This window comes from Heteronotia binoei, chromosome 18, assembly GCF_032191835.1.
Source record: "Heteronotia binoei isolate CCM8104 ecotype False Entrance Well chromosome 18, APGP_CSIRO_Hbin_v1, whole genome shotgun sequence".
Taxonomy (NCBI): Eukaryota; Metazoa; Chordata; class Lepidosauria; order Squamata; family Gekkonidae; genus Heteronotia; species Heteronotia binoei.
This window is the reverse complement of record NC_083240.1, coordinates 43885459-43899852: the sequence shown is the minus strand read 5'-3', so window position 1 is coordinate 43899852 and position 14394 is coordinate 43885459. Positions and strand designations below refer to the sequence as shown.

Below are 14394 nucleotides of genomic sequence, written 5' to 3'. Positions count from 1 at the left end.
CGCCGCTCAGCGCCGCCAGTCCCAGGCGCCGCGAGGAGGAGGAGGAGGAGGAGGAAGAGCCGCCCCCCGGGCCCTCCTCCTCCCGCAGGCAGCCGCCGCCGCCCGGCTGGGGAGGAGGAGGAGGAGGAGGAGGGAGAGGCCGCCCCCCACCCACCCCCGGCTGCTTTGGAGGCCGCCTGGCTCGCAGGCACGGCACGTGGGCACAAACTCACAAAGCGCTGTGGAGACAAAATTGCCAAGAATTAGATTAGATTTTTATATATATATTTATATATATATATATATATATATATATATATATATATATATATATATATATATATATATATATATAGTTATTGCAATTAAGAACATAAGAACATAAGAGAAGCCATGTTAGATCAGGCCAATGGCCCATCCAGTCCAACATTCTGTGTCACACAGCGGCCAAATATATATATATATAAATATATATATATATATATATATATACACACACATACACACTGTGGCTAATAGCCACTGATGGACCTCTGCTCCATATTTTTATCTAACCCCCTCTTGAAGGTGGCCATGCTTGTGGCCGCCACCACCTCCTGTGGCAGTGAATTCCACATGTTAATCACCCTTTATTATATTTATATATTTATATATTATATATAATTATTATATCATGATACTATTAAAAAGGTCAAGGTAGTCTCCCGTGCAAGCACCGGTCGTTTTCGGCTCTGGGGTGACATTGCTTTCACAACGTTTTCACAGCAGACTTTGGTTTACCATTGCCTTCCCCAGTCATCTACACTTCCCCCCCACCCCCCAGCAAGCTGGGGACTCATTTGACCCACCTCGGAAGGGTGGAAGGTTGAGTCGACCTCGAGCCGGCGACCTGAACTTCCCCGCTTCCACCGGGATCGCGCTCCGGCCGTGAGCAGAGCTTAGGACCGCAGGACTGCAGCTTTAATCACCCTGCGCCACGGGGCTCTTTTATTATAACGTTATAATCTCCAACTCCCAATACCTTTATTGGCACAGAAAGAAAAAGTGCAGCGTCGCAAATTGACATGGAGTTTCCGCTATAAAAACCAGTCAAACATCAAGAAGGGGAGCTAGTCTTTTGCTCCCTGATTGTTATGGCAGCCATAAGATCGTAATCACTCAATTATGTTATGATCGCTCAATGTTATCGTCACATCGTTTACTCCTAATTATTATTCTTCGTGATTCATGTCACGTTCCAGTCCAACTTCTGGTCCAAAATTCATAAATCAGCTCAAAAAGGAAAGCCAATTCTGGATGCTTGAGGTAGGAAGGTGTCGCCTCTTGCTGGATCTTCAGCTTTCAGATGCAGGTGGTATTTCTGAAGGCATGTAATGTTTCTTTAAAGCTGCCATCCCCTATCCCCCGTTTGGAGACCCTCCCCCTGCTTCAGGGTCCTCAGAAAGGGGGGGGGGAGGGAAATGTCTGCTGGGCACTCCATTATTCCTTATGGAGACCGAGTCCCATAGGCAGGGGTGGCCAACGGTAGCTCTCCAGATGGTTTTTTTGCCTACAACTCCCACCAGCCCCAGCCAACATGGCCAATAGCTGGGGCTGATGGGAGTTGTAGGCAAAAAACAAATGGAGAGCTACTGTTGGCCACCCCTGCCATAGGGTATAATTGATCCACGGGCATAATTGATCCGGTGGGAGGGCTGTTTTTTGAAGAAGAGGCACCGAATTTTCAGCATAGCATCCAGTGCCTCTCCCTAAGATACTCTGCAAGTTTCAAAAAGACTGGACCAGGGTGTCCAGTTCTGTGAGCCCCAAAAGAAGGTGCCCTTATCCTTCATTATTCCCAAATAGAGGGAAGGCGTTTAAAAGGCGTGCGGTCCCTTGAAATGTGATGGCCACCCAGCACTCCCTTTGGAGTTCAATTGTGCTGTCACTACCTCGCTCCTGGCCCCAACCCCAATGTCTCCTGGCTCCACCCCCAAAGTCCCCAGATTGCATTGGACTTGGCAACCCAACTCGGAGGCCGCCAGGGTCATCCTGAGCAGAGGGGGTGCTCCTTGTCAGGGGTGCCAACTCTGGGGTGAGAAGAAGCAGCGTTCCCTCTAACCTGCAGAGTCTTGTGAGCAAAAATTCTACTTCATGAGCTACCGGCATGGAAGTTGTGAGCAACTGCATAAGTCCACTGCAGCCCAACATGCGATACACCTCATCGCATTAATGAGGCGAGGCTTTCGTCACCTGAGGACTGAAGCTGCAAGGCTCAGGATGCTGGCATGACCACACAGCAAGGAACCTGCACGAGAAGACCCAGGGGAAGAGGGCAGAAATTAAAATGGGAGCAGGGTTATTGTACAGTTACTGTTGTTGGTTGCCCTTATTTGTAATCTGTTTTTATTATCATGCTGCTGTGATTTTATTGTGATTTCATTATTTGTGTTGTGCTCCGCTCTGAGCCCCTATGGGGGAATGGGTGGAATATAAATTAATAATAATAATACGAGTGTGCTCTGGGGCCATTTTTCCTGAGCTAAGACAAAATGCAAGCCGGAGACTAAAAAGGGAACACTGGTGAGAACTAGCTGGAGACTCTGGGAGGTGGAGCCCTGAGGGGGTCTAACGCTGTCGAGTCCACCCTCCAAAGCAGCCATTGGGCCTGGCAAACTGGGTTTGGTTGCCTGGAGATCTAATTCCAGGAGATCTCCAGGCCACACCTGGAGATTGGCAAATGCACTTAGACCTAACCAGCACAGTATAGTCCCAGGCTCCCTGGTTCATGAGTCACCAGTCCAGCCATAAATAGTGATCGTCCTTTTTTTAAAAAAGCCCTGCCTGGCTGCACCAAAGGCTGGAGAGGGGTCTCTGCCCCACAAGAGGGCCTGTGCGGTTTCCTGACCCAAAGCCTGTTCTTAGCATGAACGGCTCCAAAAGCACGATGTGTCCAAAAGAGAAATGAAGATTAAGAAACCTGAGGGGGAACTGTGTTCCCCCACAAGCTTTGGGCCACCCCCAACCAGACCCCACTAGACTCTGGGAACGCTGACCTGTGAGGGAACAGAGGCTGCGGCCTGGTGTGAAGGATGATTCCTCCACAGAAGGCTTTGAAGTGGGGGGCTTAATAAGTTGTGGGGCGGTGGCACCCCTGCTCCACACCCCTAAAGAAGTTTTAGGAGATACTTCTTTTCCCTGCAGAGGGGAACCAACACAGCTTACTGGGTCATTCTGCCCATTGCCTTTCTTTCCTCACAACAACCCTGTAAAGTAGGACAGACTGAGAGTGTGCGACTTGGCCAAGGTCACCCAGCAAGCTTCCATGTTAAAGCAGGAATTTGAACCCGGGTCTCCGACCAGATCCCCATCTAGTTCTCCAACGACTCGCTGTGGTACCAGCTCACGGGATGATCTCGTGGGAGGCTTATTATTCTCCACCCCTGCCAACCCAGGGAGGATGGCAGAAAGAAAAAATTAATTAGAAACAAAATACTTAACATCTGCCTCTTGGGTCTCAAAGGGTCTGGTGGTTGCTGGCTGCAGAACGGAATGTATTGAGGACTTGCTCCTGTACAAGGTTGCAACAGTAAATCAGGTTGCATGAAGATTTTCCTGAGGAAACATGCACTTGATTGATTGGTGGATCATAGGCCAGGCTTCCACTGATGTCTTTTGGCAGCCTCAGTACGTGGACTCTGGCATTATACCCCACTGAAGCACCTCCCCTCCCCTCCCCAAACTCAACCTCCAAAAATTCCAGGTGTTCTCTAGCCTTGAGCTGGCAACTTTAGCCCCTGCCATCCCCAAATCTCCAGGCAACCCTACACCACATCCCCCACCACAGGCTAGGGGCCCCAGCAACCGTTCATGCAAATTATCTAAGTGATTTCTATAAAACATTTCCCTGTCTGGGGAGGCCATCTTTAGCAAAAACTCCCAGTTTTGACTGTGTCAGACTCAGCCTAGGGAGAGGAGCCCAGCATTCCTTGAGAATTCTAAGGTGCGTCTAGCCTCACAAATTCCCATAGCTCAGGAGTCAATACAGAAAAGGTTTAAGTTTGAGCGATGGGTCTTCTCAACCAGTCAGTCTCTTATGGTAACACATAGGCCATCGATTCAGTGTACTGATCAACAATATGTAGACTTATTAAACCATGTTTATCCAAAATCACTGTTAGATGTCCTTATTTCTCACCTCCAAGTGCAAGAATTATTAGTGATTTATTATTTTTAATTTTTCTAAAAAAAACCCCCCTTTTTTACTATTTTTGGGATTTTATTAAATTTATTCAGTTTTAAAATAATAACTCACTTTGCTTGGCTATAGAAATATCTTCTTTACTGCGGGATTTCCCTCATTGAAATATTTTTTCAATTGTATGTTAAGATCTCTTTAAGATCGCATTTAACTTTAGTATAAATATTTACTTTGGTTCTTGATAGTGTGATATGTTTATGATCTGTATTATATAAAAAAATGTAATAAAAGTTATTTACTGTTTTTAAAAAAAAATGTCCAAGCCTCTTCAATTGGGTAACATGCCTCTATAAGACATTTGGGGGTGGGCAGGAGAGAACATGTCCATGAGTTTTCTTAGTTGAAAATAGTAGATGGGGGAAACAAGGGTGTTTGCATAAATTCTCTCCCCCCCCCCCCCCGCAGAAGTGGTGAATAACTTTCCTGTAAAACCTCTTAATGGCCTCGCAGTTGTTTCAACGACCTGAAGAAAAGCAGTTACCTCCCTTATCCAAAGGGCTTTGGAAAAGCACTCTCAGCTCTGGTGTGGTGCGGACAAGAAGAAAGAGGGACCAACGTTGCGATCTGGGATGGAGACGATCCAGCAGGTAGGCAAAGCATCATCAGGCAATGCCGTACCTGTTCTGTTAGCCAACAATGACCCAGTAATTTTTCTGGCTGTGAGAGCTGGACCATAAGGAAGGCCGAGCGCAGAAGAATAGCTGCTTTTGAGCTGTGGTGCTGGAGAAGAATCTTGAGAGTCCCTTGGACTGCAAGAAGATCCAATCAGTCAGTCCTAAGGGAAATCAACCCTGACTGTTCCCTGGAAGGTCAGATGCTGAAGCTGAAGTTCAATACTTCGGCCACCCAATGAGAAGGGAGCACTCACTGGAGAAGATCCTGATGCTGGGAAAGACAGAAGGCAAAAGAAGAAAGGGACGGCAAAAGATGAGATAGCTGGACAGCATTATTGATGTAAGTAACACGAATTTGAGCACACTTTGGAAGATGGTGGAAGACAGGAGGGCCTGGCGTGACTTTGTCCATGGGGTCGCAAAGACTCAACTGTGTGACTGAACAAAAAAAAATTTCTGGCCTGCAGTTCAGTCTCTCTCCACACGCTTAGTTAGAACAAAGCAATTGTTTGTACCCATTTATGAAGTTAAGGAAATGCAAGTGCCTTTGAATCGATAAGAGGCGATTCCTGCCAGTTCTCTTGCTGCAGCCCACATACCCTAGACATTTTGCTCGGGGAGGGGGGAGGCAATGGTCACTAAAGAACAGCAGGGAGGGAGGAAGGAAGGCAGTCCTGCAGTGGGAAGAGAAACCTCTGCTGTCCCCTTAAGATGCAAGGGCAATCTGACATTGTTTATGAGATGGCCACCATAACCCATGTGGCATGTCCTAGGCTAGCCTGATCCGGACCCTAGTCAGGGTCGGCCCTGGCTAGTACTTAGATGGGAGACCACCAAGAATGTCCAGGCAGGCAATGGCAAACCACCTCTGAACGTCTCTTGCCTTGAAAGCACCATGAGGGGTTGCTGCAACCCGACAGCACCTTTCACCACCAACTATGCCAACTCTGAAGTCTTCGTTGAAGGTCTCTCACTTAGAGGAGGGCAGGGAACTGTTCCTGTTGGCAGTAGAGGAGAAGACTCACAAGAATGGATATAAATTAAGGGTGGGAGAGGCACCATATGGATAGCAGGAAAAACTTTTCTACACCAAGCGTTATTCAACAGTGGAATCGGCTCCCTAGGGAGGTGGTGAGCTCTCCCACAGTGGCAGTCTTTAAGCAGCAGCTGGGCAAGCACCTGTCAGGGATGCTCTAAACTGATCCTGCATTGAAGAAGAAAACTGCAGATTTATACTCCACCCTTCTCTCTGAAAGAGCCCCGTGGTGCAGAGTGTTAAAAGCTGCAGTACTGCAGCTTTTAAGCTCTGCTCATGACCTGAGTTCGATCCCTGGTGGAAGCTGGGTTTTCAGGTAGCTGGCTCCAGGTGACTCAGCCTTCCATCCTCCCGAGGTCGGTCAAATGAGTCCCCAGCTTGCTGGGGGGAAAGTGTAGATGACTGGGGAAGGCAATGGCAAACCACCCTGTGAAAAGTCTGCTGTGAAAACGTGAAAGCGACGTCACCCTAGAGTCAGAAACGACTGGTGCTTGCACAGGGGACCTTTCCCTTCCCTGTTCTTTCTCTCTGAATCAGAGACTCACAGTGGCTCACAATCTCCTATATCTTCTCCCCCCACAACAGACACCCTGTGAGGTGGGTGGGGCTGAGAGAGCTTTTTACAGCAGCTGCCCTATCAAGGACAACTCCTACAAAAGCTCCGGCTGACCCAGGGCCATTCCAGCAGCTGCAAGTGGAGGAGTGGAGAATCAAACCCGGTTCGCCCAGATAAGAGTCTGCACACTTAACCACTACACCAAACTGACACTCAGAGCAGGAGGGTTGGACTAGATGGCCTGCATGGCCCCTTTCAACTCTGTGATTTTGTTTCTATACCAAGCCACTGTATTGTACTTTTCTTACTGGGGAGCCACACCTGGCTTTGCAGATGTTTTTGTGCCTTGCGGAGAAGGATCGCCACGCCAGACTTAGAAACATGCAAGTCTCTGCTTGTTTGTTTGTTTTTACTATGCATATTAATAAATATTCTTTATTTTTAAATTTTTGCACATTGCGCTCCAACATATTACATCCTGAACATTTTTGCAAATGGATGTCTAACTCTGAAAAATCTTTATATCGCACTCATTGTCATTTCTGTACAGAATTACAACATTACTTTTTGCCACTATAAGTTGCTTATTTCTTGCTGTTATTAAGTGTCACAGTTAAGAGAAACACCGAATGAATAAGAGTGAAAGAGAGATGGCTTCAAATTATAAAGATTCTAGGCGTTCCCCCAATCTAGTCAAAACTAAAAAAAAGAAATCCAATCTCGAAAAGAAAAAGAAAAAAAAGGACGATCAGAAATGAAAGGTCTCGCCTCCTCCAGCCTCCTGTGCAGGAAATAAAAAGGGGGAGGGGAGAAACATAAAAAGAAAAGAAAAGCCACATTGATTTCAAAGGATAGGATGGTTAGGTTACTAAAGAAAATGTGTTTGGGGATAAAAAGGAGAAAAGGCGCAGTAGTCGTCTGGAGAGTTTCGTTGAAAGACAGAACTAATTTTATTGGGTTTAGTTCGCGCCGGCTGTTGTCAGCCAGCTGCTACAAGCTGGCCTCTTGTGATCGTTCAAGCGGCAGTATTTGTTGAATTTCTCCTTCAGATGCTGCCGGTATTGTTCTCTATTGCTGTAGAAGGACTTGTTGTTTGCCATGAAGGACTGGATCTCATCTTGAGAGATGAAGCTTTCCTCGTCTGAAGTGCATTCAGATTCATCCTGAAGGGAAAGACGATGGAGGAGAGGGAGAGATGAAGACCTCCGGCAGATCCACCCACAGTGGGACCTTCTCCCAAATCCTGGTGCCCAAATCTGTCCCTTCACGGAAATGGTTCGTTCGACCTTTGCTTGAACCCACGAATTAGAAAAATCAAACCTATCCTGCTTTTATCCCATCGCTCATCCGAGGGGTTCAGAGTGGCTGGCAGCGTTGTGATGCAGGCTAGGCTGAGAGAAAGCAATGGAGCCAACACCACTCAAAGTTTGCTCTGAGGCCGTGGGGATTCAAACCAAGGTCTCCCGGATTCTAACTCAGTTCTCCAACCGCTCCACCACATGCTCACCAGCTCGAGCATGAATGTCTCCCATTTGTCTCCTGCCCCGTGATCAGAGCGGACTGCCTCTGTATATGGGAGGTTCTAAGGCAGGGATGTCAAACCTACAGGCTGCAGGCCGCAACCAGCCCGCCCGGGGCTTTAATCCAGCCCGCAGCTTTCTTTGCTTCCCTCCCATGCCTGTTCACCCTTCTGAGCTGCTGCTGAGAGCAGGACTGCCAAACTTCCCAGTTGGTCTTAGCGGACATCTCCTCCCCAGCTGAAGCACTGAAATACACCACAGCACAAAAAACGGTTGAAATGGAAATGTGAAATGGATTTTCCATTCTCAGAGTAGTCTGTCTGGGCCAAGAGACCTTAATTGAAAATCCATTCTGCATTTTCTTTGCAACTTTTCTTGTACTGAGATGCATTTCAGTGGAGACCATGCAAGTAAACGGGCATTCTTGCTTCCCATTATCTCCAAGGGCCTTCAAGCTTCTCCCATCTCATTTGGGTGGAGTTCTTGCTTCAGTTTCCAGTACCTGAGTGAATACTCTAATGTGGGAACCCACAGTCAAAGGAAGACATTACATCAAGAGCCTCGGCCACTCTGAGTAGACGGGGGGCAGGGGGAGCTTGCAATGTCCAGCCATTTCATGTTTTCTTAGGCTCAAAGCACTTGATCTATTTTAGCTTATGTTTTTAGTTTCTGCTGTAATCCTTGTGTTTTTTCTTGATGTTTTGTTTAAAGAATTACATTGCCAAATCCCACTATTCCCCTACCTCTCCATTTTAGGCAGGCATTTATTAATGGTCGTGGGGGTGGAAAGAAGGTTTGGGACCAACCACAGTTAAAATATAGAGTTTTACAAACTGAAGGAACTCCAATTTTGCAGAGAAATACTAATTTCAGCACACACACTCTCCTAATGTGGGGCTCCAATGCAGAACAAGTGCTGAAGAGCACAACCAAATTTTTATCTCAAATCACCCTGTAAAAAAACCTATGACCCTGCAGTCATTTCCACCATGAGGAGACGTGCTTGGGGGTGGGGGTGAGTTTGCAATGCCCAGCCATGTCATGTTTTCCCAGGCTCAGAACATTTTATATTTTTCATTTCCGCTGTGTTCCTTGTGTTTTTTCTTGATGTGTTATTTTAAAGATTGCATTGTCAAGTCCCACTATTCCCCCACCTTTCCATTTTAGGCAGGCATTTTTTAAGGGCAAGGGAGGGAAGGTTTGAGAGGTGTCCTGTATCAAAGACTGATAAATAAACAAAATCTCCCAAGAATGTTACTGTTTTAAGCATGTTTGTATTTAAGCTAAAAAAATTAGTATCTTTAGTTGTGCTTGCCTGTGTCCTCAAGAAAATTTATCTACTTGGCATTACATGTTATGATATGCATGGCCTGATTCAACAAAGTCCCATTTATGTCAAATCTGGCCCTCATAACACATGAGTTCCACACCCTGTACTAAGGCATGGGCTGTGGCTCAGTGATAGAGCATCCACAAAGCCCCCGGTTCAGTCCTCAGCATCTCCAGTTCATAGGATCGGATTAACAGGTGAGGTGAAAGACCTCCCTCTCTCTGAGACCCTGGGGAGCTGCTGCCAATTAGAGTGGGCGATACTGGCCTGGGCAGATTTGGTATAAGGCAGATCTCCGTCAGCGTTTCAGATGGATCAAGGTAGCGTTTTTAAGATGTTACGGCAAAGAGTCAATGACTCCCCTCTCTATGGAGTGAGCCTCATCCAACATGAACTAGTGTCCAAATGGCAACTGAACTCCCTACAAGGCTTTCCAGGACCAAACCCCTTGTAGGTGGCCAGACAGAGCCTGTGGCTGGGGAGAAGGAAGAGGAAGAGTCCTCTCTGTTACTTACAAGGAGCTCCACCAAGCTCTTGGCACCCTTTCCAGAATCGGGAACGGAGGCCGCTTCTGGAGGTTCCAGGCACAGCGCTGCCGCCTTCCTGTGCTCCAGCCAAGGCACTGGCTGCCCGACCTTTTCCACCCGGCAGCAAGGCTCAGAATGCAGGTCTTTGGTCTTGTCTCGGTGGAACTCTGTGGGCACCAGATTCCCTGAGTTCTCTCGATTGCTCAAGTCTACAAGGCAGCCACCCGGTTTGTGGATCTGGAATGAGGAAGCAAAGCACATTCTCTGCTGCTCTGCACAATTTCGCGGCAATTCATTTCACAACACTGATTCATTGCGCCAAATGATTCTGCTTTCTTTTTTGAAAGTAATCCTGGGAAGGATGGTGCAAACCTTGACCCGGATGCCCCAAGCTCGCCTCATCTTGTCAAGATCTCAGAAGCTAAGCAGAGTCAACCCTGGTTACTACTTGGTTGGGAGACCGGCAAGGAAGTCCAGGGTTGGGATGCAAAAAGCAAACCGCCTCTGAATGTCTCCTGCCCTGAAAACTGCTTGGTGGCATTTTCTAGTTTGCACCAGGTGCAAAAAGATGTACTTGTGCCCAGGGGTGAGGTTCTCAACTGCACTGCCTCCTCCTTTTGTGCCTCAAAATGACACACGTATAAAGGAGGGCTGCATGCCTTCTCCCCCACCCTGACACACACACACACAAACACACCCTGTTTCCCTCAGAGGCCCTCCTCCAACACAGGACAGGCGAGTAGCAATGATATCACTCAGTCTCTGGACCTCTCTTCAGAAAGAAGGCCACCCTTTCCAGGCTGATAAAGAAGTCTTTGTTTAGGAAGTGGTGTTAACAACCCGTAAATATGAGAAACTGAATTGCTTAGGAACCTCTTCTTAGAAAGGACCCCTTGCTTATGACCTGCTTTATCTTTGGGTAAGATGATTTTTCTTTGGACTCACGTAATTGTTCTCCTTGAATAATCAATGTAGCAGTCACGGACAGTATCATTTTGAGTTAGTCATTGTTAAAGATGCAAATAAAACAAAAAATGGAAGCAAAAAAAAAAAGGCTGCTATTTTGGATCAAGGAAGACTTTTGCAAAATAAAATTTGCTTCCTTCCTCATTTGGCTTGCCCCATTTGGCCTCTGACTGAGGCCACGATCCATCTGGACTGTTAGCTAGTCTGACATTTTGTAATGTCATCTGCTGATATTTCCAAGTTCTTTTGCCATTCTATGTGTTTTGTTTAAAAACATTCCCTATCACCTGCTTTAAACAATGTGGGGAAGCAGGGCAGAAGTATTTTTAAATCACCAAATGTCCAGCACTTTAAAAAAAAAATCTTTAAGACACTGTGCAGGGAGGAGGGAGGGTACTGTGACTGACAGCAGAGCAAGCCAATCAATCGCATGGTCTGATCTGTGGGAGGTAGTTATGCAGGGGACCAAAGAGAGGCCATGATTTGCTTGTCGTTGTCAACTCACAGATGACTTATGGAGACCCTGTAGGGTTCTTAGGGCAAGAGACATTCGGGGCAATTTGCCATTGCCTACCTCTTCATCATGACCAGCGTTCTCTCAAAGCTGAGTTAGTGTGAGCTAGCTCACAGTTTGTTAGCCTCCAGCTCACACATTTTTGTCTTAGCTCAGGAAACATGGCCCCAGAGCACACTAATTTCTGCAGCAGCTCACAGCTTTAATGCCAGGAGTTCACAAAGTAGAACTTTTGCTCAGAACTCTGCAGTTTACAGGGAGTATTGATCATAACCCTGCTTTCCTTGGAGGTCTCCCTTCCAAATACTGGCCAAGGCCGTAGCCAGTGGTGAAGCATCAGGGGAGGTGCCCTCTCTCAAATTACCCCCCGCCTGCTGGCCCCCCTCCTCTCGCCCAGAGGACGAGAGAGCCTGGGGGGACCAGTGTCAACCCCCATTTCCTCCCCCGCACCCGCTCCCTCTGCACTTCCCCCCCCCATCAGCTGAGCAAAGGAGGGGCTTACACTTGATTACAATGAAGAAATCAGGCTGCAGCGCAACTCCAGAGGGGGTTTGAACTTTAAACTCACACTCTGCTCAGCTGACAAGTGAGGGGGAAGGAGGAGGCAGCCATCATCCTGCTGACTCCACCAAGGGTCTCTGCCTCCTACCTCTTCCCCCCGCCTGCCAGTTGAGCAGAGAAGAGACGGGGTGGCCTCCCTTGCCAGCTGCCAAGACTTCTTTCTGCTAGGCAGCAGGGAGAAGACTTGCCTGGTCGGCAATGAGGCTGGCCTGCTGTCTCCCTCCCCCTGCCAGGTCTCCTGAGCTTCATCGGAGACGTGCTTCTTCAAAGGCCCCGACTCCTCTCTGCTGTTGTCTTCAGACGGCTACTGCCTCTGTCTTGGTCTCCCCAGCTTAAAGTGAACTAGCTCTTAAGGCAAACAGCCTCTCAGGCCTCTTTGGGCAAGGTGGATCCTTTTCCTTCCAAGATCAAACTGACATCCAGGATGGAATTACTGTTTCTATCGGCCAGTTTTTGTTTTGTTTTTTAAAAAATCATTCTTTGGAGATGGGATGGGTAATCCCGTTTCTCTCCCCCTCAGCTGCCTTCATTTACTTAACACAGCCAATTTAATTAGTTCTATTCATTAAATGAGTACCCCATCCCAGAAAAACTCCTAGCTATGGGCCTGGGCCAACCCTGCTCAGCTTCCAAGATCTGGGCTATCTACGTCAGGAGGCCATGATGCTTGCTGTTGAGATGCTGCCCACTTCTACACACGGGGCAACTGAGATGCAGCCTCTTCCTGGGGCCCCACGTGAGAGACAGGAAGCCATGCCCACGATTCCCGGTGCTTTTAACTCACATGCTCAGCCTCACACTTCTTGCTTTTCCTCTTCTTCTTCCGGTTTTTCCCTTTAAGGTGGTCTTCTGAATTGGCCCAGCACTCCACACAACTGTCCCCATCCTCCTCTTTGAGATCGCAGTGATGGACGCAGGAGTCCTCACCTACGAGGCAGACAGGGTTATCCTCTGAGAAGAGGCGGGGGGAGAAGAGAGAAACAGACAGAAGAGCATAGAGACCCTCCAGGACATAAGAACATCAGAGAAGCCATGTTGGATCAGGCCAATGGCGCATCCAGTCCAAAACTCTGTGTCGCGCAGTGGCCAAAAAACCTGGCGCCATCAGGAGGTCCAACAGTGGGGCCAGGACACTAGAAGCCCTTCCACTGTGCGCCCCCCCCAGCACCAAGAATACAGAACATCACTTGCCCCAGACATAAGAACATCAGAGAAGCCATGTTGGATCAGGCCAATGGCGCATCCAGTCCAACACTTTTTCTGTGTCACACAGTGGCCAAAAAACCCAGGTGCCATCAGGAGGTCCAACAGTGGGGCCAGGACACTAGAAGCCCTTCCACTGTGCCCCCAGCACCAAGAATACAGAACATCAGAGAAGCCATGTTGGATCAGGCCAATGGCACATCCAGTCCAAAACTCTGTGTCGCACAGTGGCCAAAAAACCTGGCGCCATCAGGAGGTCCAACAGTGGGGCCAGGACACTAGAAGCCCTTCCACTGTGCGCCCCCCAGCACCAAGAATACAGAACATCACTTGCCTCAGACATAAGAACATCAGAGAAGCCATGTTGGATCAGGCCAATGGCGCATCCAGTCCAACACTTTTTCTGTGTCACACAGTGGCCAAAAAACCCAGGTGCCATCAGGAGGTCCATCAGTGGGGCCAGGACACTAGAAGCCCTTCCACTGTGCCCCCCCCCCAGCACCAAGAATACAGAGCATCACAGCCCCAGACAGAGAGGTCCAACAATACGCTGTGGCTAATAGCCACTGATAGACATGCAGGCCACTTTGGAGCACACAAGGGTTGTGAGAAAGTGGCTAAGCACACCTTGAGAGGAAAAGTATCAAGACGATATCAGGGGAAAGAGGAGAAAAGGAAGATTCTTGAGAACAGGGAAAAGATGTGGGAACAAAGGGAAGCAGCAGCTAAACGGGGACAGATGACAAATGTTAAGATCACACATGGTGCACCCTGTTATTCAGTTCCCTCTTCCCCGGTAAAGGGCAGACTCAGAGGGCAGACGTGTTTGACACAGAGAACAGGGGAGTGGAGAAGAAAGGGTCCTGGGAAGCAAGGTTAAGTAGTGAAGCAGCAGGGGCTGGGGTAAGAAATGCGCAGATGGGAGAAGGCTTCTTGGCCTGGGAAGTAGAAAAGCAAGAACAGCTTCCAAGAGACGGCCATGGTGAGCACTTGTGCTCCTCTGCGCCCTAAAACATGCCCCTCCACGCCAGGCCTACCGTTTTCATCATGGTTGCAAATGCCCTCTGTGCAAGCGACATCCGAACCTTCTCGAGATCCTGTTTCGCTGCCCTCCATGCTGGACGAGTAGCCGCAGTCACTGCCGTTACAGTGTGCAGATAATCCTGGAGGGGGTGGGGAAGAGAGAGAACCCTGTTAACCTATCCAAGCGGCACAAGGCCACGGGGGGGGGGGGGGGGGCGGGGCTCTGTGCTCCAAAGACAGAGGAGGAATGGCCCAAGACAACTTTAAATACCATCTCCCTTCGAACAGCCGTTTTCAAGGACAGACAAAAAAAATACACCCATCC

At 48.3% G+C, this 14394-nt stretch overlaps 1 protein-coding gene across 2 annotated transcripts in view; it reads right to left on the bottom strand.

Moving 5' to 3' along the window:
• Window positions 1-6823: 6823 nt before the first annotated feature.
• The window catches only part of GGNBP2 (gametogenetin binding protein 2), a 43549-nt gene continuing 35978 nt past the window's right edge, over window positions 6824-14394 (bottom strand). For both annotated transcript variants that reach the window (XM_060259626.1, XM_060259625.1), the window contains exons 10-13: window positions 14084-14209; window positions 12628-12770; window positions 9791-10039; window positions 6824-7588 (exon numbers count right to left, since the gene is read on the bottom strand). In XM_060259626.1, coding sequence (XP_060115609.1) covers window positions 7385-7588; window positions 9791-10039; window positions 12628-12770; window positions 14084-14209 — 722 coding nt within the window. In that variant the 3' untranslated portion in view covers window positions 6824-7384. The remainder of the gene's footprint in view (window positions 7589-9790; window positions 10040-12627; window positions 12771-14083; window positions 14210-14394) is intronic.